This window comes from Pseudophryne corroboree, chromosome 4 (assembly GCF_028390025.1).
Source record: "Pseudophryne corroboree isolate aPseCor3 chromosome 4, aPseCor3.hap2, whole genome shotgun sequence".
Classification (NCBI taxonomy): Eukaryota; Metazoa; Chordata; class Amphibia; order Anura; family Myobatrachidae; genus Pseudophryne; species Pseudophryne corroboree.
This window is the reverse complement of record NC_086447.1, coordinates 584,851,740-584,877,835: the sequence shown is the minus strand read 5'-3', so window position 1 is coordinate 584,877,835 and position 26,096 is coordinate 584,851,740. Positions and strand designations below refer to the sequence as shown.

At 46.7% G+C, this 26,096-nt stretch overlaps 1 protein-coding gene across 7 annotated transcripts in view; it reads right to left on the bottom strand.

Moving 5' to 3' along the window:
• Nucleotides 1-26,096, bottom strand: part of MAP3K4 (mitogen-activated protein kinase kinase kinase 4) — a 219,894-nt gene that overhangs the window by 48,446 nt on the left and 145,352 nt on the right. For all 7 annotated transcript variants that reach the window (XM_063917525.1, XM_063917526.1, XM_063917523.1 and 4 more), the window contains one exon: nucleotides 14,077-14,177. In XM_063917525.1, the coding sequence (XP_063773595.1) occupies nucleotides 14,077-14,177 (101 nt within the window). The remainder of the gene's footprint in view (nucleotides 1-14,076; nucleotides 14,178-26,096) is intronic.

The window sequence follows — 26,096 nt, the reverse complement described above, 5'->3', positions numbered from 1 at the left end:
AGAGTGCTGAGCATACACACTGCCTGATCAGTCAGGGACTGACGTCATGAACTGGGCGGGCATGTACACACGCCCGGCCAGTTCAGCTGTCAATCACCGCCGGTAGATATATTGGCCGTCGGCTGTGCTGCGGAGCCGTCGCGATATGTCTGTGAATGACGGAGTTCACAGACATATCGGCCGTACACACTGGCCGATGGACCAGCGAGATTGGTCTCTTACAGCAGGGCTTTCTTCCAACTGCAGGCTATTTGACGTTCAGCTTCATTAAGCATAAGGCAAATACGTTTTTTCACAAAAAGTCAGCTAGTGCTCTTATAGGTTGGCATAATAAAATGGTCATTTTTAAATGTATGTAGTGCTTGGAACATCGAAAATCTATTTCACCTATGATTGCAAAATTAAAATGCATATCAATAATTTGTACTAGAATGAAAATGGTTTAAAAAGCTAAAATGTAACTTGTGTACTGGGAACCAATTCTTAAAAGCATATTATAATATAATAAGAATTTACTCACCGGTAATTCTATTTCTCGTAGTCCGTAGTGGATGCTGGGACTCCGTAAGGACCATGGGGAATAGCGACTCCGCAGGAGACTGGGCACAACTAAAAGAAAGCTTTAGACTACTGGTGTGCACTGGCTCCTCCCACTATGACCCTCCTCCAGACTTCAGTTAGGATACTGTGCCCGGAAGAGCTGACACAATAAGGAAGGATTTTGAATCCCGGGTAAGACTCATACCAGCCACACCAATCACACCGTATAACTCGTGATACAATACCCAGTTAACAGTATGATAACAACTGAGCCTCTCAACAGATGGCTCAACAATAACCCTTTAGTTAAACAATAACTATATACAAGTATTGCAGACAATCCGCACTTGGGATGGGCGCCCAGCATCCACTACGCACTACGAGAAATAGAATTACCGGTGAGTAAATTCTTATTTTCTCTGATGTCCTAAGTGGATGCTGGGACTCCGTAAGGACCATGGGGATTATACCAAAGCTCCCAAACGGGCGGGAGAGCGCGGATGACTCTGCAGCACTGAATGGGCAAACTCTAGGTCCTCCTCAGCCAGGGTGTCAAACTTGTAGAATTTAGCAAATGTGTTTGACCTCGACCAAGTAGCTGCTCGGCAAAGTTGTAGAGCCGAGACCCCTCGGGCAGCCGCCCAAGAAGAGCTCACCTTCCTCGTGGAATGGGCTTTCACTGATTTAGTATGCGGCAGTCCAGCCGCAGAATGTGCAAGCTGAATCGTACTACAGATCCAGCGAGCAATAGTCTGCTTTGAAGCAGGTGCACCCAACTTGTTTTCAGGGCCCTGACTACATCCAACGACTTGGAAGCCTCCAAGTCTTTAGTAGCCGCAGGCACCACGATAGGTTGGTTCAGATGAAAGGCTGACACCACCTTAGGGAGAAATTGGGGACGAGTCCTCAATTCTGCCCTATCCATATGGAAAATCAGATAAGGGCTTTTACATGACAAAGCCGCCAATTCTGATACACGCCTGGCCGAAGCCAAGGCCAACAACATGACCACTTTCCACGTGAGATATTTCAATTCCACGGTTTTAAGTGGCTCAAACCAATGTGACTTTAGGAAATCCAACACCACGTTGAGATCCCAAGGTGCCACTGGAGGCACAAAAGGGGGCTGAATATGCAGCACTCCCTTAACAAAAGTTTGAACTTCAGGTAGTGAAGCCAGTTCTCTCTGGAAGAAAATCGATAGAGCCGAAATCTGGACATTAATGGAACCCAATTTAAGGCCCATAGTCACCCCTGACTGTTGAAAGTGCAGGAAACGGCCCAGCTGAAATTCTTCCGTTGGGGCCTTCCTGGCCTCACACCACGCAACATATTTTCGCCATATGCGGTGATAATGGTTTGCAGTTACTTCTTTCCTTATTTTAATAAGCGTACAAATTACTTTTTCCTTCAGGATCCGGTGTTCAACCGCCATGCCGTCAAACGCAGCCGCGGTAAGTCTTGGAACAGACAGGGCCCCTGCTGCAGCAGGTCCTGTCTGAGCGGCAGAGGCCATGGGTCCTCTGAGATCATTTCTTGAAGTTCCGGGTACCAAGCTCTTCTTGGCCAATCCGGAACAATGAGTATAGTTCTTACTCCTCTTCTCCTTATTATCCTCAGTACCTTTGGTATGAGAGGAAGAGGAGGGAACACATAAACCGACCGGTACACCCACGGTGTCACAAGAGCGTCCACAGCTATCGCCTGCGGGTCTCTTGACCTGGCGCAATACTTTTCTAGCTTTTTGTTTAGGCGGGACGCCATCATGTCCACCTGTGGCCTTTCCCAACGATTTACAATCAGTTGGAAGACTTCTGGATGAAGTCCCCACTCTCCCGGGTGGAGGTCGTGCCTGCTGAGGAAGTCTGCTTCCCAGTTGTCCACTCCCAGAATGAACACTGCTGACAGTGCTAACACGTGATTTTCCGCCCATCGGAGAATCCTTGTGGCTTCTGCCATCGCTGTCCTGCTTCTCGTGCCGCCCTGTCGGTTTACATGGGCGACCGCCGTGATGTTGTCTGACTGGATCAGTACCGGCTGGTTTTGAAGCAGGGGTTTTGCCTGACTTAGGGCATTGTAAATGGCCCTCAGTTCCAGAATATTTATGCGCAGGGAAGTCTCCTGACTTGACCACAGTCCTTGGAAGTTTCTTCCCTGTGTGACTGCCCCCCAGCCTCGAAGGCTGGCATCCGTGGTCACCAGGACCCAGTCCTGTATGCCGAATCTGCGGCCCTCTTGAAGATGAGCACTCTGCAGCCACCACAGCAGAGACACCCTGGTCCTTGGAGACAGGGTTATCAGCCGATGCATCTGAAGATGCGATCCGGACCACTTGTCCAACAGGTCCCACTGAAAGGTTCTTGCATGGAACCTGCCGAATGGAATTGCTTCGTAGGAAGCTACCATCTTTCCCAGGATCCGCGTGCAGTGATGCACCGACACCTGTTTTGGTTTTAGGAGGCCTCTGACTAGAGATGACAGCTCCTTGGCCTTCTCCTCCGGGAGAAACACTTTTTTCTGTTCTGTGTCCAGAACCATCCCCAGGAACAGTAGACGTGTCGTAGGGATCAGCTGTGACTTTGGAATATTTAGAATCCAGCCGTGCTGTTGTAGCACCTCCCGAGATAGAGCTACCCCGACCAACAACTGCTCCCTGGACCTCGCCTTTATCAGGAGATCGTCCAAGTACGGGATAATTAAAACTCCCTTCTTTCGAAGGAGTATCATCATTTCGGCCATTACCTTGGTAAAGACCCTCGGAGCCGTGGATAGACCGAACGGCAACGTCTGGAATTGGTAATGACAATCCTGTACCACAAATCTGAGGTACTCCTGGTGAGGATGGTAAATGGGGACATGCAGGTACGCATCCTTGATGTCCAGTGATACCATGTAATCCCCCTCGTCCAGGCTTGCAATAACCGCCCTGAGCGATTCCATCTTGAACTTGAATTTTTTTATATACGTGTTCAAGGATTTCAAATTTAAAATGGGTCTCACCGAACCGTCCGGTTTCGGTACCACAAACATTGTGGAATAGTAACCCCGTCCTTGTTGAAGTAGGGGCACCTTTACTATCACCTGTTGTGAATACAGCTTGTGAATTGCCTGTAACACTGCCTCCCTGTCTGAGGGAGTTGTTGGTAAGGCAGATTTTAGGAAACGGCGGGGGGGAGACGTCTCGAATTCCAGCTTGTACCCCTGAGATACTACTTGAAAGATCCAGGGATCCACCCGTGAGCGAGCCCACTGATTGCTGAAATTTTTGAGACGGGCCCCCACCGTACCTGGCTCCGCCTGTGGAGCCCCAGCGTCATGCTGTGGACTTAGAGGAAGCGGGGGAGGACTTTTGCTCCTGGGAACTGGCTGTATGCTGCAGCTTTTTCCCTCTACCTCTGCCTCTGGGCAGAAAGGACGCGCCCCTAATCCGCTTGCCCTTATTGGGCCGAAAGGACTGTACCTGATAATACGGTGCTTTCTTTGGCTGTGAGGGAACATGGGGTAAAAATGTAGATTTCCCAGCCGTTGCTGTGGAAACGAGGTCCGAGAGACCATCCCCGAACAACTCCTCACCCTTATAAGGCAAAACTTCCATGTGCCTTTTAGAATCTGCATCTCCTGTCCACTGCCGAGTCCATAACCCTCTCCTGGCAGAAATGGACATTGCACTTATTTTAGATGCCAGCCGGCAAATATCCCTCTGTGCATCCCTCATGTAGAAGAATGCGTCTTTAATATGCTCTACGGTTAGCAATATAGTGTCCCTGTCTAGGGTATCAATATTTTCCGACAGGGAATCTGACCACGCAGCTGCAGCACTGCACATCCATGCTGAAGCAATAGCAGGTCTTAGTATAACACCTGTGTGTGTGTATATATAGACTTCAGGATAGCCTCCTGCTTTCTATCAGCAGATTCCTTCAGGGCGGCCGTATCCGGAGACGGTAGTGCCACCTTCTTTGACAAGCGTGTGAACGCTTTATCCACCCTAGGGGATGTTTCCCAACGTGACCTATCCTCTGGCGGGAAAGGGTACGCCATTAGTAACCTCTTAGAAATTACCAGTTTCTTATCAGGGGAAGCCCACGCTTCTTCACACACTTTATTTAATTCCTCAGATGGAGGAAAAACCACTGGTAGTTTTTTCTCTCCAAACATAATACCCTTTTTTGTGGTACCCGGGGTAACATCAGAAATGTGTAACACATTTTTCATTGCCTCAATCATGTAACGTGTGGCCCTATTGGAAGTTACATTAGTCTCATCGTCGTCGACACTGGAGTCAGTATCCGTGTCGACATCTGTGTCTGCCATCTGAGGTAGCGGGCGTTTTAGAGCCCCTGATGACTTTTGAGACGCCTGGGCAGGCACAGGCTGAGAAGCCGGCTGTCCCACATTTTGTATGTCGTCAAACCTTTTATGCAAGGAGTCGACACTGTCGCGTAATTCCTTCCACAGCACCATCCACTCAGGTGTCGACCCCGCAGGGGGTGACATCACATTTATCGGCATCTGTTCCGCCTCTACATAAGCCTCCTCATCAAACATGTCGACACAGCCGTACCGACACACCGCATACACACAGGGAATGCTCTGACAGAGGACAGGACCCCACAAAGCCCTTTGGGGAGACAGAGAGAGAGTATGCCAGCACACACCAGAGCGCTATATAACACAGGGATCCCACTATAAATGAGTGTTTTTCACTTATAGCTGCTTATATTATATATACTGCGCCTAAATTTAGTGCCCCCCCTCTCTTTTTTACCCTTATGTAGCTTGACACTGCAGGGGAGAGCCAGGGAGCGTCCTTCCAGCGGAGCTGTGAGGGAAAAATGGCGCCAGTGTGCTGAGGGAGATGGCCCCTTTTCCGGCGGACTTCTCCCGCTTTTTCTGGAATTCTGGCAGGTGTATTTTTACACCTATATAGCCTTCCTGATTATATATGGTGTAGATTTGCCAGCCAAGGTGTCTTATATTGCCCTCAGGGCGGCCCCCCCCCCCCCCCCAGCGCCCTGCACCCATCAGTGACCGGAGTGTGAGGTGTGCATGAGGAGCAATGGCGCACAGCTTGCTGTGCGCTACCTTGTTGAAGACAGAAGTCTTCTGCCGCCGATTTTCAGGAACACTTGCTTCTGGCTCTGTAAGGGGGCCAGCGACGCGGCTCCGGGACCGAACAGCGAGGTCGGGTCCTGTGGTCGATCCCTCTGGAGCTAATGGTGTCCAGTAGCCTAAGAAGCCCAAGCTACCACCAGTTAGGTAGGTTCGCTTCTTCTCCCCTTAGTCCCTCGCTGCAGTGAGTCTGTTGCCAGCAGATCTCACTGTAAAATAAGAAACCTAAAATATACTTTCTTTCTAGAAGCTCAGGAGAGCCCCTAGTGTGCATCCAGCTCAGCCGGGCACAAGATTCTAACTGAAGTCTGGAGGAGGGTCATAGTGGGAGGAGCCAGTGCACACCAGTAGTCTAAAGCTTTCTTTTAGTTGTGCCCAGTCTCCTGCGGAGCCGCTATTCCCCATGGTCCTTACGGAGTCCCAGCATCCACTTAGGACGTCAGAGAAAAAGAATTTAACTCAACACCAGTGAGATTGCTAAATGTTTTGTCTCCCTTAAAAATATTAAAGCAGAACATTTTCAAATTTTGAAGTCAATTGGCAAATAGATATTGTATCATAACAGATTGTGGTGACAAAAAACAGAAAATGTTCAATGAGTGTAAACCGAGAATAGTGTAAGCTTAGGTATCCAGTTTATTAGACATGTACAAATTTACAACTGCACTGCTATAATACTGCCAGCAAGAATTAAATACACTATATGGATATAAGTATTTGGCCACATCTGTTAATTATTGAATTCATGTATTTCAATCAGACCCGTTGCCACGGGTGTATAGAATCAAACACCTAGCCACGCAGTCTTCATTTGCAAACATTTGTGATACAAAATTGGTCGTTTTGAAGAGCTCAGTGACATCAAGCGTGGTACTGTGATAGGACGCCAACTTTGTAATAAGACGGTTCATGAAATTTCATCCCTGCTGGATATTCCACGGTCAACTGTAAGCGGTATTATTAGAAAGTGGAAGCGTTTAGGAACAACAGTAACTGAGCTACGAAGCAGAAGACCATGTAAAATCACAGAGCGGGGTCAAAGAGTGCTAAAGCGCATGGTGTGTAAAAGTCGCCAACGCTCTACTAATTCCATAGCTGAAGAGTTCTAAACTTCCACTGGTATTAACGTAAAAACAAATTGTGCAGCGAGTGCTTAATGGAATGGGTCTCAATGGCTGAGCACTTGCATGCAAACCTCACATCACCAAGTGTTGAATGGAATGGGCTGTGGAGAAGTGGAAGTGGAAACGTTCTGTGGAGTGACGAATCACACTTCTCTGTCTGGCAGTCAGATGGGTGGGTCTGGGTTTGGTTGATGTTGAAAATAGGATTTTGGTACTTACCAGGTAAATCCTTTTCTTTGAATCCATAGGGGGCACTGGAGTACTCTTGGGGATATGGACGGCTTTAGCAGGACAGGCACTGAATATTTAAATTTAGTAACTCTCCTCCCCTCCATACTCCCAGAATACCTCAGTGTTTTTTACTGAGCCGAACAGGAGTGATAGAGAGGATGAACAATGGAGAATTACATATAACATTATAACATAACGGACAACAATAAAGTTGACACATAACGTAACTGACAACTAAACAGTTGACACCATAACCGATATAACTTGAACCTTTGAACATTTCTGTGAGAATGTGTTACCATAAGATCCACTGAACTTACCACAAGACAGGTAAAACTGCTCTGGGTGGGCGACCAGTGCCCCCTATGGATTCAAAGAAAAGGATTTACCTGGTAAGTACCAAAATCCTATTTTCTTTTTCATCCACTAGGGGTCATTGGAGTACTCTTGGGATGTACCAAAGTTTCCCCCTTGGGCGGGAGAGCTGTTTGGCACCTGTAACACTAGACGGCCAAAGCTAGAAGCTGATGCTGCAAACGTATCAAACTTGTAAAAGCGCACAAACGTGTGCACTGATGACCATGTAGCCGCACGGCAAAGCTGCGTCGTAGAAGCCCCACGACCAGCTGCCCATGAAGTTCCCACAGAACGTGTGGAATGAGCTGTTACTGATGTAGGCGGCTGTAGCCTAGCATGAAGGTAAGCCTGACGTATGGTTAGTTTAATCCATCTGGATAAGGTCTGCTTGGAAGCTGGCCAACCCAGCTTGGCAGCATCATAGAGAACAAACAATGTATCCATCTTACGAACTGTAGCCGTTCGGGCTACATAAACGCGTAGTGCGCGTACCACATCCAAAGTTCCTGAATCATCTGTTAACACAGGAACTACTATTGGTTGATTGATGTGAAAAGATGACACTACCTTTGGCAAGAAAGCGGGATTCGTCCGAAGTCCCGCTCTGTCATCATGAAACACCAAATACGGTGGCTTGCATGACAAGGCACCCAAATCTGAAACACGTCTTGCTGAAACTAAGGCTAGGAGAAAAATTGTTTTCCAAGTGAGAAACTTAACATCCACTTGTTGTAAGGGTTCAAAATATGAAGACTGTAAAAAATCTAAAACCAGATTCAAGTCCCATGGCGCTGTAGGTGGTATAAATGGAGGCTGTACTCTGAGGACACCTTGCAGGAAGGTGTGTACAGATGGCAAAAGAGCCAAACGTCTTTGAAAGTAAACCGACAAGGCAGAAACCTGCACCTTTAATGTAGACAAACGTAGTCCTCCATCCAACCCCGTTTGTAGAAATAACAAAAGACGGGATAACTTGAAAGACGATGTCGGAAACTTACGAGCTTCACACCAACCGATATAGGCATGCCAAATTCTGTGATAATGAGCTGCCGTAACCGGCTTCCTAGCACGTAACATGGTTGGTATAAACGATTCCGGAATACCCTCTCTTCTTAAGAGGGCGGTCTCAACAGCCACCCCGTCAAACGCAGCCGCGCTAAATCGGGGTAAAGGAACGGACCCTGTTGTAACAGGTCCGGACGTAGCGGGAGCGGCCAAGGATCGTCTGCAAGCAGTCCGCGGAGATCCGAGAACCATGCTCTCAGAGGCCAATGAGGCGCCACTAGTATGACTGTGGCAGACTCTCGTTTGATCCGTTTTAGCAACAGAGGGAGCAGCGGAAACGGTGGAAACAGATACACAAGGCTGTACGGCCACGCGATTGTGAGAGCATCCACTGCCACTGCCTTTGGATCTGTCGTTCTGGACACATACTGGGGTGTTTGGTGATTGTGGCGAGATGTCATCAGGTCCACTTGTGGGTAACCCCACCTCTGGACCAACATGTGAAACACTTCTGGATTTAATGCCCATTCTCCTGGATGAAAATCCCGACGGCTGAGATAATCCGCCTCCCAGTTGTCCACTCCCGCAATGAACACTGCCGACAATATCACTTGGTGATGCTCGGCCCAATTGAGGATTCGAGCTACTTCCCGCATGGCCATGCGGCTTCTCGTTCCTCCTTGTTTGTTGATGTACGCGACTGCAGTCGCGTTGTCTGACTGCACCTGGACAGTCTGAGACCGGAGCATGTGCACTGCTTGTCGTAGCGCATTGTAAATTGCTCGGAGTTCCAGGACATTTATAGACCGCAATCTTTCGTGATCTGCCCAGAGACCCTGGAGCTGACAATTTTGAACCACAGCTCCCCAACCTCTGAGACTCACGTCCGTCGTTAGAATTATCCAATTCCAGACGCCGAACCTTTTCCCTGCGGTGAGATTGTGTACTTTGAACCACCAGAGTAGAGATACTCTGGCCCGTGGAGACAACCGCACCATCTGGTGAATCTGCAGATGCGAGCCCGACCACTGTGCGAGCACATCCAGTTGAAAAGGACATGAGTGAAATCTTCTGAACTGAAGCGATTCGAAAGCCGCCACCATTTTCCCTAACAGTCGAATGCACAAATGTAACGAGACTGTACGTGGCTTGAGCACTAACTGTACCAGATGACAAATACCCTGTACTTTCTGATCTGGTAGGTAAATTCTTTGATTCACCGTATCGAGAATCATTCCTAGGAATAGAAGTCGTTGAGATGGAATCAGATTCGATTTCTTGAAGTTGACAATCCAACCGTGCTGAACTAGCACATTGTATGTTAGCAACGCATGTTTAAGGAGCATCTGTTGAGACGGAGCTTTGATGAGTAGATCGTCCAAGTACGGGACTATTATCACTCCCAGGGATCTGAGATGAGCTATCATCACAGACATCACTTTGGTGAATACCCGAGGCGCTGACGAGAGGCCAAACGGTAGAGCCTGAAACTGGTAATGGTTTAGCCGTACCGCAAACCGTAAGAACCTTTGATGAGGTGGCCAAATTGGAATGTGTAAGTACGCATCCTTGAGATCTAGCGCAATCATGAATTCCTGTGGCTCTAAACCTGCAATTACTGACCGCAGGGATTCCATCTTGAATTTGTAGTAAGTGACGTACTGATTGAGACCCTTTAAGTTCAATATTGGTCTGACCGAGCCATCCGGCTTTGGTACTACAAAAAGACTGGAATAATAACCCTGACCTTGTTGGTGAACAGGGACCGGAATCAAAACTGCTGAATCCAGCAGAGACTGAATGGCAATTTGCAAAACCGCCCTCTTGTCTTCCGACACAGGCAGTCCTGTCTTGAAAAACCGCAGTGGCGGGAGACAGTCGAACTCTATTTTGTAACCTTTTAACACTAAATTGCGGATCCACCCATCTGTGTATGTCTGGAACCACGCCAAATGGAACGTCTGAAGGCGTGCCCCCACAACTGGAGATCCGAGATGGGTTGGGAGCCCGTCATGCCACTGGCTTGTCGGTGACCTTAGCGTCCTGACGACTGGTGGTGGTTTGTTGAAAACCACGTCCTCGACCTCGTCTACCAGGTGTGGTTGTTCCTCTACCACGGCCTCGAAAGGGCTGAGGTCTAAAGGATTTGAACGCTGGTCCAGAGTATTTCCGTCTAGGTACCGTTGGAGGCAATGGTAGGAAAACAGACTCTCTCCTCCCCCCCCCCCCCCCACGGCCTCAGAAATCCATTTGTGCAATTCAGGACCAAACAACTTCTCGCCACCGTAAGGTAACGCTTCTATTCCTCTCTTGACCTCTGCCTGCCAAGAATGCAGCCAGAGTGCTCGTCGTGCCGTAACTAGTGACGACGAAAGGCGAGAACTGCCCTGACAGACGTCAGTAGAAGCTGTACAAAGATAATCAGCAGCTTCACAGATTTGATCAGCGAGAAGTATAAGGTGTAGGGCAGAATTGAGTTCTGTTATCCATACAATTAGCGCCTTAGTTACCCAAATGCCAACCAAACCAGGTCTAAGCAACACTCCTGCTGCTGTATACATGGACTTTAGCATAGCTTCTAGTTTACGCTCTGAAGGGTCTTTAAGCGTAGTAGCAGTTGGTACTGGAATGGTTAATTTTTTAGTAAGTTTTGACACAGATGAATCCACCACTGGCGGATTCTCCCATGTAGATGTCACAGACTCTGGAAACGGGTAACTAGACTTAAATCGGCGAGGTATAGAAAACCGTTTATCCGGATTCTTCCGTGTTTATATTAACATCTTATTAAGAGATTCCAAAAAAGGAAAACACTGGAGATCTCTGTGGTTTAGTAAATACTACCTCATCATTTGTCAGAGGTTCTTCAGTCTCTGTAAACTTCAGAGACTGGCGCACCGCCCTGATGAGATTATCAATGCCTGGGCTGTCAATATCCTCACTATCTGACTGCTGGTCCAATTCGCCCTCCTCATACACATCTTGCACAGTGAGGTCTGGCATAGAATCGTCAGAATGCAACATAGCAGAAACTGGTAAATTATAAGATAAATTAATTATCCTTTCTACCCGAAGTGGACTTGGACCTTGGCAAAGGCGGAGAACCTTCTGGTATCTGTGGCGGACTCACCCGAGACTCAGATCTTCCCGCCTCCCGCTCGTGGCGGCCAATTCTGATTGCAACCCAGCCATTATATCCGCTAATATTGCCCACTGAGGATCCGGGGATGAAATCGGATTAGAAATCGGACTAGAAATCGTATTTGTAGCTGAATTTACAAAACATACTGTGCATGTGGTAGAACCATCCGGTAACACACTCTTACAGACATTGCAGTGAAACTGCTTTTTTGTGCCTTACTCATTATGCAGACAGACAACACAAATAGACAAGACAGACAGTTTGCACGACTCAGTAAAAGTATTACTAAGGTGTGTCTATATATGACCGAAGTGCAGAGCACGTGGCCAGTACTATAAGAAACCTGATCCAAAATTCCCACTAACACCCCTGCGCCATCCAGTGGAGTAGTGTTGTAGGACAGGAACGTTCTGGAAGGAGAAACAGGAAGAATGGTTAAAATGGCCCCCATGCCATGCTTACAGACATAGTAACAGTCTAGGGTATAATTATGTGCCCAGGTACATTTATAACCCCTAACAACCTGTTAATATAGGCTTAACAGCCTATCTGCAAACGCCCTTTAGACCCATGCTGCTTTGCTATAATATTCCGCTGCTACGGGCATACTCTCCCTCCCCCTGCAGCTGCGCTGCCTGGTATGGGAACAGACCGTGGCAGCAGTGAGCGCTGTCCGCGGTCTGGAAATCAACAGCTGCAGACTCCTCTCTCTCCCCCCCCCCTGCACTGCTCCCTGCGTCTATCAGCGGCCGGGGAGCTGCGGGTGCGAAATGGGCGCCGGGAGCCGAGAAGCAGCGTGCAGAGAGCTATGAGCGGCGGCTGGGGTCTGAGCGGCGGAACGGACTGCGGTGCGGGGAGCTGTGTGTGGCTGCTGTGAGTGGCGGCCTGCGGCTCCAATCGGCAGCAGGCGGCTCTGGCGGGCAGGCGGCGGAGCATAGAAGTTAGCGCGTTCCCCCCACACAGCGGGGCGGCAGCGTGAGCTGACCGCCCTGTCTCCCCCAGCATACCTGAGTCCTGTAGAATTGCGGCTATGACGGAGCTTCTGCTGTAAGCTCCGTCCAGCCGTCCTGCAGCTCCGAGAGTAAGCTGCTTGTGGCCGTGAGGGCGCTCCTTGAATGAGGGCTGACACGCCAGGAGCTGCTTCATGCAGCATGTACTATCCCGGACCAAGCTTCTTGTTAAGCTGGGAAGGGATGTTGTAAAAATGAATAACAATAAAAAAATAAATAAGTATGTGTGGAAGAGCCACCCGTGCTTGTCACTCCTGTGAGCACCGAAAAAACACTGAGGTATTCTGGGAGTATGGAGGGGAGGAGAGTTACTAAATTTAAATATTCAGTGCCTGTCCTGCTAAAGCCGTCCATATCCCCAAGAGTACTCCAGTGACCCCTAGTGGATGAAAAAGAAAGAATGTTACCTGCCTGACTGCATTATGCCAACTGTGAAAGTTGGTGGAGGAGGGATACTGGTATGGGGCTATTTTTCAGGGTTTGGACTAGGTCCCTCATCTCCAGTGAAGGGCATTTTTAATGCTTCAGCATACCAAGACATTTTGTACAATACTATGATTCCAACTTCGTGGCAACAGTTTGGGGAAGGCCTTTTTATATTCTAACATGACTGTGCCCAATGCACAAAGCAAGGACTATAAAGACATGTTGGATGCGATCAGTGTGGAAGAACTTGACTGGCCCACACATAGCACTGACTTCAACCCCATCAAGCACCTTCGGGATGAACTGGAACAGAGATTGCGAGCCAGGCCTACTCGTCCAACATCAGTGCCTGGTGCCTGAACCATCAGTGCCCTACAAAATGAATGGACACACATCCCCACAGAAACACTCCAAAATCTTGTGGAAAGCCTTCCAAGAAGAGTGGAAGCTGTTATAGCTGCAAAAGGGAACCAACCCCATATTAAAGTATATGTATTTGAATATAATGTCATTACAATCTCTGTTGGTGTAATGGTCAGGTGTCCTAATACTTTTGTCCATACTGTGCATACTTGCCCAATTTAAAGTTTTTCCGGGTAGGAAGAACAGATACCATAAAAAAACACATTAGTCAGAAATATATATGTATTTTTTTCAGGATGGACCAACACCAAATCCGGAATCCTTCTCTGAAGAGGGCTCAAGGACACGCTAACAATGCTATCATGGCAAAACCACAAGTCAGGCATGGTGGTTTCTACAACTGAAACAAATGCAAAGCTTGGGATTTATTATTAAAGGCTTCAAATTATATTAAACATTAAAATATTTCAATTTTTAAACAGAGTTGGAGAAATGCTACTTAAGATCTAATGGAGACAGATTTTCTAATGCTAAAATCATAAATACATGCCAAGAGAGGTAGCAATTCAGCCTCTCTCAGTCTAGCCTAAACCACTGCCACACAGACAATATCAGAAGTAATTGAGGGAGATCATTCTCACCCTCTATATGGAAGGATGTCTGCCGGCATTAAAAAAAAAAAAAGTAAATCTGAACAGGATTAAGCACCCTTACTGATTTATTAACAGTAAAAGTGAATATTTAACTTTAAACATAATATGTTCACCTTCTCTCTCCTCTGTTGGGCTCGAGTGACGACTAAGAGATCTAAATTGCAACTCTGATGCTATGGAGGCCAGACGGTCATTTTCTGGAACACTTGATCCCCTGCAAGCACATAAAAAAAAAAAAAAAAAAAAAATGGAATACACATTATAAATACATTCATATTCAGTTTAATGACAGTTCAAACACAGAGTGGAAAAAAAGGTGTAATATATGTGTATGTGTATGTGTATATATATATATATATATATATATATATATATATATATATAGTGGTGAGAGGGGTTGTGCCTCACCACAATTGCTCACATTTCTGTGGGATCAGCACCCTTCAAGAGAGAGGAAAACAAGACCTGCAAAATCTGCACCTGGAGTAATCATTTGGACCTCCAGACTTTGTGGATTGCCCAGATCCAGCGGGAATGAAAACAGGAAGAGTTTAAAGGGCCAGCGAGTAGGATGCAGTTTGTAGTGCCAGGTGCCGTGGATGTTAGCTGTGCCGGAAGACCATGGCAAGTGGGTCTGCAAGCCGTTGCAGTGGACTCACTGTTGAGCACAAAGAGTGCTAGGACTTTAAATGTTGGTTTGCTTATTTATTGTTATGCACCTGTGTGACCAGGCCCAAGCCTGTGTATGCCATTGCACAGTGTCTGATGCCAGTAAAGACACTTTTACCAGGAAACCTGCCTACTATGAGTTTTTATTTTAAGCACCCGGTTTAATATAAATATATATCATATACAAAAAATTATATTATTTATATATATATATATATATATATATATATATATATATATATATATATATATATATATACATATATATATATACATATATATATATACATATATATATATATACACACACACACACACACACACACACACACACACACACACACACACACATATATATATATATATACAGGTTGAGTATCCCTTATCCAAAATGCTTGGGACCAGAAGTATTTTGGATATTGGATTTTTCCGTATTTTGGAATAATTGCATACCATAATGAGATATCATGGTGATGGGACCTAAGTCTAAGCACAGAATGCATTTATGTTTCATATACACCTTATACACACAGCCTGAAGGTAATTTTAGTCAATATTTTTAATAACTTTGTGCATTAAACAAAGTGTGTGTACATTCACACAATTTATTTATGTTTCATATACACCTTATACACACAGCTTGAAGGTCATTTAATACAATATTTTTAATAACTGTGTATTAAACTAAGTTTGTGTACATTGAATCATCAGAAAACAAAGGTATTACTATATCACTCTCACTCAAAAAATTCCGTATTTCAGAATATTTGGATATGGGATACTCAACCTGTATATATATATATATATATATACACACACATACACACACACACACACACACTTATATACATACACATGCTTATATACATACACGCCAGGTACGTTCGGTGAGGTAAATGGCTGAGTTGTCGCTGGCTAGTACCAGAGCCAGATAAACACACAATATATGAGCCAAAGGGTACATGTGGGCATTATACACAGGTGAAGCAGTATATACTGCTGGAAATTTGGTAAGTGTTGATCAGGGATGTGTGGAAAAGGTAGGCGGAGGGGGGATGACACACTGCCTCACCTGCCATAGACTTTTCACTCCAGAGATTTGACTATAAAAATCATTAGAATAATAAAAACAATATATTATATATTCTTTGTATTTTTCATATACTTTATACAGTCAAAACTCTGGTTTAAACGTTTGACAGGAAATGCTCTGCCTTACCTCATGCCACTGATATACACACACACACATTTATTTATAGACACACACACACATACATATACAGATGTGTCCTCATACATCTTGCCTCAATACGCCATGTAGCGGGAGATGCCTGGCGTGACTGAGCCGACAGGTCCCATTCAACTCTGTTAGCGCCAGGCATCTTTTTTTGCTGAAAATGCATCTTATTCGTGTTGTGCCAATATGACGCACAAGAAGACTATACATGGCATGCCTATATTCTATGTACATTTGCGGCTGTGTCTGCATGTGAATAAGACATATTTTAATGGAAAAAGTCACGTCACATGTAAAGAAACAACGCACTACCTCATCACTACACAGCATGGTGTGACTAGAAGGGCTGTTAAATGTGCAGGGAGGCTAGATGTAAGTGGACACATCTGTACATATAAATGCTACACACACACACACACACACATAACGGCAGTCATCAACTTCAGTCAAAATTTTCTACAAAATAATCGTGGATAGGAGACCACAAATAGGTTGAACTCGATGGACAATTGTCTTTTTTCAACCTTAGATACTATGTTACACACAATATAGAACAGGAGTCAAAAGCAAGAAAGAGGTTATAAAGCTAATCCTCCCAACTACTACTTTTCTGCATTAGAACTGCTGTGTGTGCAGGACAAGATCTATCAGATCTCAATGAGAAATTTATGAAAATGCAACCAAACTGACCACGAAAATGGCTTGGTCTCTTCTTCCATTTACTCAGCACATAAACGGCCCATGGATCTACCAGTAACAGGCATGCCTAGACATCTTGCCATCACCGATGCTGCAGCGTGTGAGAATGTGCGAGAGTGTGTGTCATAGGGACAAGCATGCAGGTGTGTCTGCATCCCAATCAAAACCCGAGCTCCTATGAAAAATGTACCGGTGGGCACAGCTCTGCCTACCTGGCTGGCTCAGAGTTCCCCAGACAAGTCTAGGCAATATGCACCCACCCCCCATCTTGGCTTCCCTGACTAACAACAAGTTATCAGTTAATCATCAATATCGTTTAGCAGCGCTGTTAACAAAAAGACAAAGCATTGACAGTAAAGGAATTGTAAGTAACCATGGGCGACCTTATTATCACATGCAGTGACCGTCTGGGGAGTGAACACTCAAAAACTGGATTTTTTTCTAGAAATCACTATTAAATCCATTTCTTGGAGTCTATCTGGGGGAAACTGATCATGGGTTATATTAGGGATGCAAGAGCAGGCACTTAATAGGTTAAGTTTTAAAGTATAAAGTTCCTCCACACTAAACTCCTTTTCAGTTTTTAATTTACAAAGCCTCAAAGTCTAGCATACAAACAAGAGAATAACCAAGATAAAACGTAAAAATCAGTAACTTCAAAATGAAACCGTGTTCCCCAGATGGACTTAGAGAAATGAATAAAACAGTAAAGTACTAAAAGCTGTTTTCCTCTTCCTCCATCTAAAGGACACTGGCCGTGGGGATGTTCCAAAGATATCCACAGAGAAGAGGAGGTTCACACTTACTGTAGCTGAACACAGACCTTTATAACCAGAGCTAAAATCCTTACACACAAAGACTGAAATGATACAGTTGGGTAAATGGGTGGACAGAGAACTAAGTAGCTGTCTGATACAACTGTTCGCATTACTGCCACACAGTACTGAGGTCATGGGTGCAATTCCCACCATGGACCTAACTGTGTGGAGTTTGTATATTCTCCCCATGCTTGCGTGGATTTCCTCCAGGTACACCGGTTTCTGCACACAATCCAAAAATATACTGGTAGGTTAATTGGCTCCCAACAAATTTAACCCTAGCATGAATGTGTGTGCGTGTACATGTGGTAGGGAATATAGATTGTAAGCTCCACTGGGGCAGGGACTGATGTGAATGGGCAAATATTCTCTGTAAAGCGCTGCAGAATGTGTGCACGCTATGTAACTAACTGGTAATAAATAACTGCTCAGAGGAACCTCCAGGCCTAGCTACCCAAGAACCACCAACTAAACTGGTGGGGTTAGCTGAAATTTAAGCCTAATGGACTGCCAACCCAGAGTAGGCCTGCTTAATTGTGGATCTACAGATGTGTCTTAGCATATCAGACTCCGTGAGACTCTCCTAGCGTTGGGCGAAAATACAGCTTAATCCCAACGCAATGCTACTAGGATGCACTCGCAGACTGTGCTGATTAATTTGATATGCAGCACTTGTATTTCTGTGTGTGGCTGAGTCTGTACATGAAGCACAACGGAACTTGGTATGGAAAAAAGCACTTTGTAAGCAGATTCAGATGCTCAGTCGCACACAGATATACAAGTGTTGCATATCAAATTAGTCAGCACAGACTCCAGGTGCATGCTAGCCGAATCACATTGCAACTAAGATGCATTTTTCAGCAGAAATAAAAAAAAGACACCCGATGATAGTAGAACCTGACTGCTCATTCGCCACAGGCATTGCACGCTACGTGGTTTATTGAGGCTAGATATACGAGGACACATCTGTAATCAATTTGTATGTAGTCTCCTTATATGCTGGTCAACTTTTTCTTTGTCCTACTAAGGGTTCTAGCCTTCAATTGTATTTTCTCTACCTTCAATAAAAACAGGCGCTAGCTCAAAGTTTTCCCTCTCACTGAGGAAGCATGGTCCTATCTAGAAGTGATGCTGGTTCCCGGCCCTATCAGTATCGTGCTTGTACCCTTTCTGCAATGCAGGTCCGCCTGATGCTTATCGTGTCTTATGTCTACAGGTATTATCATTGGGGAATGGTTATCATTACTTGATTCTAAGAACAGCCAATACTATTTGCAATGACAGAAGCTGTGCAGGGATTTCATCCAACGCCAACAGATGCGCCTGGGAGAGAGGGTTATTTTAGGCTTACCATACTATCCTTTTAAACTGGGAAGCTCATGGATTACACAGTGATAGAATGGTAAGACTATACATGATAGCGCATTTAGAAGATGACGGACATTTAAAAAAAATAAAAAATAATTGATTGTATACACAGTAAAAGCATTTGTTTCAAAGTTGTAAGCAGCAAAAGATAAAAAAAAAAAAAAAAAAAAAAGCACCTACAGCTAAATGTTCATGTTTAATGTAATTATTAGCTGCCTGGGTTGTTAATAATGCTTCCTAAATGAACTGTAATAGCATCTAATTAGTCTAAAGGCCAGTACACATGGGTAGAGATCTGTGCTGAGCGATCTGTCACAGACCACTCAGGCCAATCTAGCACCGGCAATAGTGACGCGCGGGACTGCGCATCGCTATCGCTGTAGGGCATACACACGGAGAGATTCGTGCTTAAAATATAAGCAAGATTGCTTAGATTTTAAGCACGGCTCTCTCCGTGTGTACCCCCCTTAACAATTCTGTAAAGACACAGAGATAAAACAATGCCTTGTTCACAGTAAGCCAGAAAACAAGATGCAAAAACATTTGTCCTCAAAAAGGGGTAAATGGGTGGAAACCAATCTTTTGATAAAATCAAAGAATAATCATCAAGCTCTCATGACTCGGTGGTCACTTTGTGTGACAAGACAACATAGCAAGTAGTCATCTTCCTGAAGGATTGGCTCTGAGTCATCATTTATCATCTTTGTTGGACAAATTCTCAGCCACAAGCCAGCTCAGAAACATTTAACATATGTTATTTCACACGCCACAAATGAATTGCCATGCGTACAGAGCACATGATATTACTTGAGTAAGGCAATAGGAACTGCATGTTTCTATATTTAATAACGTAGAATAGAGCTGGTATGTGAAAATGCACAGTTGTCGAAGCTCACAAGTGGAGAAATTACAACCTATATATGGTACGGCAGATTGGTGGCTAAAAAATCAAGACATGGTTAAGAATTTGTGCACTTAGTGAATTTTATCATCGGTAAGAAATGCTTACGAGGGATTACATATGTAATCCCACCAGGCGGATGCCGAATGTCAGAATCCCGACAGCAGTATCCAGCCTCGCAGAATGCCGGCAGAAGAGCGAGTGGTACGAGTCCACTAGTGGGCTTGGGGGCAAGATGCGCTCGCCACAGGTTCTATTCCCACTCTATGGGGGTTGTGGACACCAATGAGTGGGAATAGCACATGTGCCAGTATTTCATCTGGCGCCACTGCTGGCTGTCGGGATTCCGGCGTCAGCATCCTGACTGCCGGCAAATTGAACAGATCCCCTTACAAGCACTTGAGAAAAAATAAGATTTTACTTACCGGTTAATCTATTTCTCGTAGTCCGAAGAGGATGCTGGGACTCCGTAAGGACCATGGGGAATAGACGGGCTCCGCAGAAGATAGGGCACTTTAAGAAAGCTTTGGATTCTGGGTGTGCACTGGCTCCTCCCTCTATGACCCTCCTCCAGACCTCAGTTAGGGAAACTGTGCCCAGAGGAGATGGACAGTACGAGGAAGGATTTTTGTAAATCTAAGGGCGAGATTCATACCAGCCACACCAATCACACCGTATAACTTGTGATAAACTTACCCAGTTAACAGTATGAACAACAACATAGCCACAGTATCACCGAAAACTATAACATAACCCTTATGTAAGCAACAACTATATACAAGTCTTGCAGAAGAAGTCCGCACTTGGGACGGGCGCCCAGCATCCTCTACGGACTACGAGAAATAGATTTACCGGTAAGTAAAATCTTATTTTCTCTAACGTCCTTGAGGATGCTGGGACTCCGTAAGGACCATGGGGATTATACCAAAGCTCCCAAACGGGCGGGAGAGAGCGGATGACTCTGCAGCACCGATTGAGAAAACAGGAGGTCCTCCTCAGCCAGGGTATCAACTTATAGAACTTTGCAAAGGTGTTTGTCCCCGACCAAGTAGCTGCTCGGCACAACTGTAATGCCGAGACCCCTCGGGCAGCCGCCCAAGAAGAGCCCACTTTCCCAGTGGAGTGGGCCTTAACCGATTTCGGTAACGGCAATCCTGCCGTAGAATGCGCCTGCTGAATCGTGTTACAGATCCAGCGAGCAATAGTCTGCTTTGAAGCAGGGGCGCCAAGCTTGTTGGCCGCATACAGAACAAACAAAGCTTCAGTCTTCCTGATCCGAGCCGTTCTGGTCACATAAATCTTCAAAGCCCTGACTACATCCAGGGACTCAGAATCCTCCAAGTACCTTGTAGCCACGGGCACGGCAATAGGTTGGTTCACATGAAAAGATGAGACCACTTTTGGCAGAAAGTGAGGACGAGTCCTCAACTCTGCCCTATCCACGTGAAAAACCAAGTATGGGCTTTTATGCGATAAAGCCGCCAATTCTGAAACACGTCTCGCCGAAGCTAACGCCAACAACATGACCACTTTCCACGTGAGGTATTTCAACTCCACAGTTTTAAGTGGTTCAAACCAAGGTGACTTGAGGAAACGTAACACCACGTTAAGATTAGTGATGAGCGGATTCGGTTTTACTCGGTTTTACTCGGTTCTCAAAACGGCATCTTATTGGCTCACGGATGTCACATGTTTTGGATAGCCAATAAGATGCCGTTTTGAGAACCGAGTAAAACCGAGTAAAACCGAACCTCGCTCATCACTAGTTAAGATCCCAAGGCACCACCGGAGGCACAAAGGGAGGCTGAATATGCAGCACCCCCTTCACAAAAGTCTGTACCTCAGGAAGAGAGGCTAATTCTCTTTGAAAGAAAATGGATAAGGCCGAAATCTGGACCTTTATGGACCCTAATTTTAGGCCCAAGGTCACTCCTGTTTGATGGAAGTGAAGTAGACGGCCCAAATGGAACTCCTCCGTAGGAGCAGCTCTGGCCTCACACCAAGAAACATATTTCCGCCATATACGGTGATAATGTTTCAACGTCACGTCTTTCCTAGCCTTGATCAGGGTAGGAATGACTTCCTCCGGAATTCCTTTTTCCGCTAGGATCCGGCGTTCAACCGCCATGCCGTCAAACGCAGCCGCAGTAAGTCTTGGAACAGACAGGGCCCCTGCTGCAGCAGGTTCTGCCTTAGAGGAAGAGGCCACGGATCTTCTGTGAGCAACTCTTGTAGTTCCGGATACCAAGTCCTCCGTGGCCAATCTGGAACAATGAGGATTGTTCTGACCCTGCTTATTCTTACAATTCTCAACACCTTGGGTATGAGAGGAAGAGGAGGAAACACATAGACCGATCTGAACACCCAAGGTGTCACCAGAGCGTCTACCGCTACCGCCTGAGGGTCCCTTGACCTGGCGCAATACCGCTTTAGCTTTTTGTTGAGACGGGAAGCCATCATGTCTATTTGAGGCAGGCCCCACCGATCCGCGATCTGTGCAAAGACTTCTTGATGAAGTCCCCACTCCCCCGGATGCAGGTCGTGCCTGCTGAGGAAGTCCGCCTCCCAGTTGTCCACCCCCGGGATGAACACCGCTGACAGCGCGCTTACATGGCCTTCCGCCCAGCGTAGAATCCTGGTCGCTTCTGCCATGGCCACTCTGCTCCTTGTTCCGCCTTGGCGGTTTATATGAGCCACTGCCGTGACATTGTCTGACTGAATCAGAACCGGTCTTCTCCGAAGTAAGTTCTCCACTTGATGCAGGGCGTTGTATATGGCCCTCAACTCCAGGACGTTGATGTGGAGACAAGTCTCCAGGCTTGACCAGAGACCTTGGAAATTTCTTCCCAGTGCCACTGCTCCCCAGCCTCGGAGGCTTGTGTCCGTGGTTACCAGGACCCAGTCCTGAATTCCGAACCTACGACCCTCTAGACGGTGAGCACTGTTCAGCCACCACAGGAGAGATACCCTGGTCCTGGTAGACAGGGCGATCCTTTGATGCATTTGTAAATGGGACCCGGACCACTTGTCCAAGAGGTCCCTTTGAAAAGTCCTCGCATGGAATCTGCCGAAAGGGATGGCCTCGTATGAAGCCACCATCTTCCCCAGGACCCGCGTGCACAGATACACTGAAACCTTCTTTGGTTTCAATAGGTTCCTGACCATGGTCATGAGTTCCTGAACCTTTTCGATCGGAAGAAAATCCTTTTTCTGATCTGTGTCTAGGATCAGGCCCAGAAAGGTCAGACGCGTTGTAGGAACTAGCTGGGACTTCGGTATATTGAGAATCCAGCCGTGTAGCTGCAACGTCTTCATGGACAGAGACACGCTGTCCAGCAACTTCTCCCGAGATCTCGCCTTTATTAGGAGATCGTCCAACTATGGGATAATTGTGACCCCCTGCCTGCGCAGGAGCACCATCATTTCCGCCATTACCTTGGTGGAAATCCTCGGGGCCGTGGAAAGCCCAAACGGCAACGTCTGAAATTGGTAGTGACAGTCCTGCGCTGCAAATCTCAGGAATGCCTGATGAGGGGGGAATATTGGAACATCAAGGTATGCATCCTTTATGTCCAGGGACACCATCCAATCCCCCCCCTCCAGGCTGGCGATGACCGCCCGGAGTGATTCAATTTTGAACTTGAACCTTTTCAAGTACAAGTTCAGAGATTTCAGGTTTAAAATGGGCCTGACCGAACCGTCCGGTTTTGGGACCACAAACAGGGTTGAATAATATCCCTCTCCCGGCTGGAGATGAGGAACTGTGACAATCACCTGTTCAACATACAATTTTTGGATTGCTGTCAACACTGACTCCCTCTCTGACGGGGAAGTCGGCAGAGCCGATTTGAAAAACCGGCGAGGAGGCAAGTCTTCGAATTCTAGCCTGTATCCCTGAGCAACAATCTCTATTGCCCAGGGATCCAAATGCGATTGAACCAGACGTGGCTGAAAAACCGAAGACGAGCCCCCACCAGATCTGCCTCCCCCCGGGAAGCCCCAGCGTCATGCGGTGGACTTTGCAGACGCAGGGGAGGACTTCTGCTCTTGGGAACTAGCTGTGTGCAGCTTCTTTCCCCTGCCTTTTCCTCTGGAAACAAAGGACGATCCCCGCACCTTCTTGTTTTTATTGGAACAAAAGGACTGCATTTGATAATGAGGTGCCTTCTTAGTATGCTGCGGGGGGACATAAGGTAAGAAATTCGACTTACCAGCCGTAGCCATAGAGACAAGGTCCGAGAGGCCGTCTCCAAACTACTCCTCCCCCTTGTACGGCAAGGACTCCATGTGCCGCTTAGAATCGGCATCCCCCGTCCACTGCTGGGTCCACAGGAGTCGCCTAGCAGAAATAGACATAGCATTTATTCTGGAGCTTAATAAACAAATGTCTCTCTGAGCATCTCTCATATACAAGGCAGCATCTCTGATATGCTCTATGGTCATTTGAATGGCATCCCTATCTAAGGTGTCAATCTCCGTAGATAAGGAATCTGCCCATGCCACAACTGCACTACAAACTCAGGCCGACGCCATAGCCGGTCTAGCAATAGTACCGGAGTGAGTGTAAATGTGCTTCAAGGTAATTTCCTGCCTGCGATCGTCCGGTTCCTTGAGGGAAGCCGTATCCTGAGAAGGCAGTGCCACCTTTTTGGACAAGCGTGTCAGCGCCTTGTCCACTTTTGGTGAATATTCCCAGCGTATCCTATCAGTTTGTGGAAAAGGATACGCCATAAGAATCCTTTTGGGAACTTGCTGTCTCCTATCTGGAGCGTCCCAAGCCTTTTCGCACAATTCACTTAACTCAAATGATGATGGAAAAGTAACTTCAGGCTTTTTCTCTTTATACATGTGTACCCTCGTGTCAGGGACAGGGGGTTCCTCAGTAATATGCAAAACCTCTTTAATGTCCATAATCATGTACCGAATACCTTTTGCCACCTTCGGCTGTAATTTTGCATCTTCATAGTCGACACTAGAGTCAGAATCTGTGTCGGTATCTGTGTCATCGATCTGGGATATGGTGCGCTTCTGAGACCCCGACGGGCCTGGCGCCACAGGGACAGGCATGGACTGGGTACCTGACTGATCCCTAGCTTCTGCCTTGTCTAACCTTTTATGCAATAGATTGACATTTGCATTCAAGACATTCAGCATATCCACCCATTCCGGTGTCGGCGTTGCCGACGGCGACCTGACATTCAAACACTCCCCCTCCACAGTAAGCGAGCCTTCCTCGTCAAACATGTCGACACACGCGTACCGACACACTTCACACAGACAGGGAACCCCTTTTCTGAAGACAGTATCCCTGTCAAGGCCCTTTTGAGAGACAGAGTATGCCAGCACACACCCCAGCGCAACAACCCTGGAGACCAACACAAAATGTTTTTCCCCATCAGTGCTGTGTAATATGTAAACCGCCAATTATGTGCCCCCCCCTCTCTTTTAAGCACCCTTTCACCGTGTGTAAGCAGGGGAGAGTCTGGGGAGCTTCCTCTCAGCAGTGCTGTGGAGAGAAAATGGCGCTGGTGAGTGCTGAGGGAGAAGCCCCGCCCCCTCGGCGGTGGGATTCTGTCCCGCTCAAACTTAGGAAAATATGGCGGGGGCTCTTTTATATACATGTACAGAGCCCACCTGTACATGTATATAGTCTTTTTGCCATGCAGAGGTTTATATTGCTGCCCAGGGCGCCCCCCCCCCTGCGCCCTGAACCCTTACAGTGACCGGAGTGTGTGAGGTGTATGGGAGCAATGACGCACAGCTGCAGTACTGTGCTTTACCTCAGTGAAGCTGAAGGCTTCTGCCGCCTGAGACGTCTTCCGACTTCTGTACTACTGGCTCTGTGAGGAGAACGGCGGCGCGGCTGCGGGGGTGGACGCCCAGTAAGAACCTGCGTTCACCCCCTCTGGAGCTAATGGTGTCCAGTAGCCGAGGAAGCAGAGCCTATCTTTGACAAGAAGGTCTGCTCCTCTCTCCTCAGTCCCTCGATGCAGGGAACCTGTTGCCAGCAGTGCTCCCTGTGAAAAAGTAGTAAAAAATAGAAAGAAAAATCCAAACAAAAATGCTTTCAGGCAGAGAACTCTGGAGAGCCCTCTGCAGTGCACCCATCTTGCTCTGGGCACAGTGTAAAACTGAGGTCTGGAGGAGGGTCATAGAGGGAGGAGCCAGTGCACACCCAGAATCCAAAGCTTTCTTAAAGTGCCCTATCTCCTGCGGAGCCCGTCTATTCCCCATGGTCCTTACGGAGTCCCAGCATCCTCAAGGACGTTAGAGAAACTATACACAATGCATAAATATATATTAGAGGCTAAACTCCTCCAATAAAAGAAGAAGAAATAAATAGTACCTGCGCTCAGAATCTAGTGGAGCATATACAATATGGCTGCTTGGGCATGGGGAGCTCAACATACAACCTAAACACAATTGGTAAAACAATCAAAT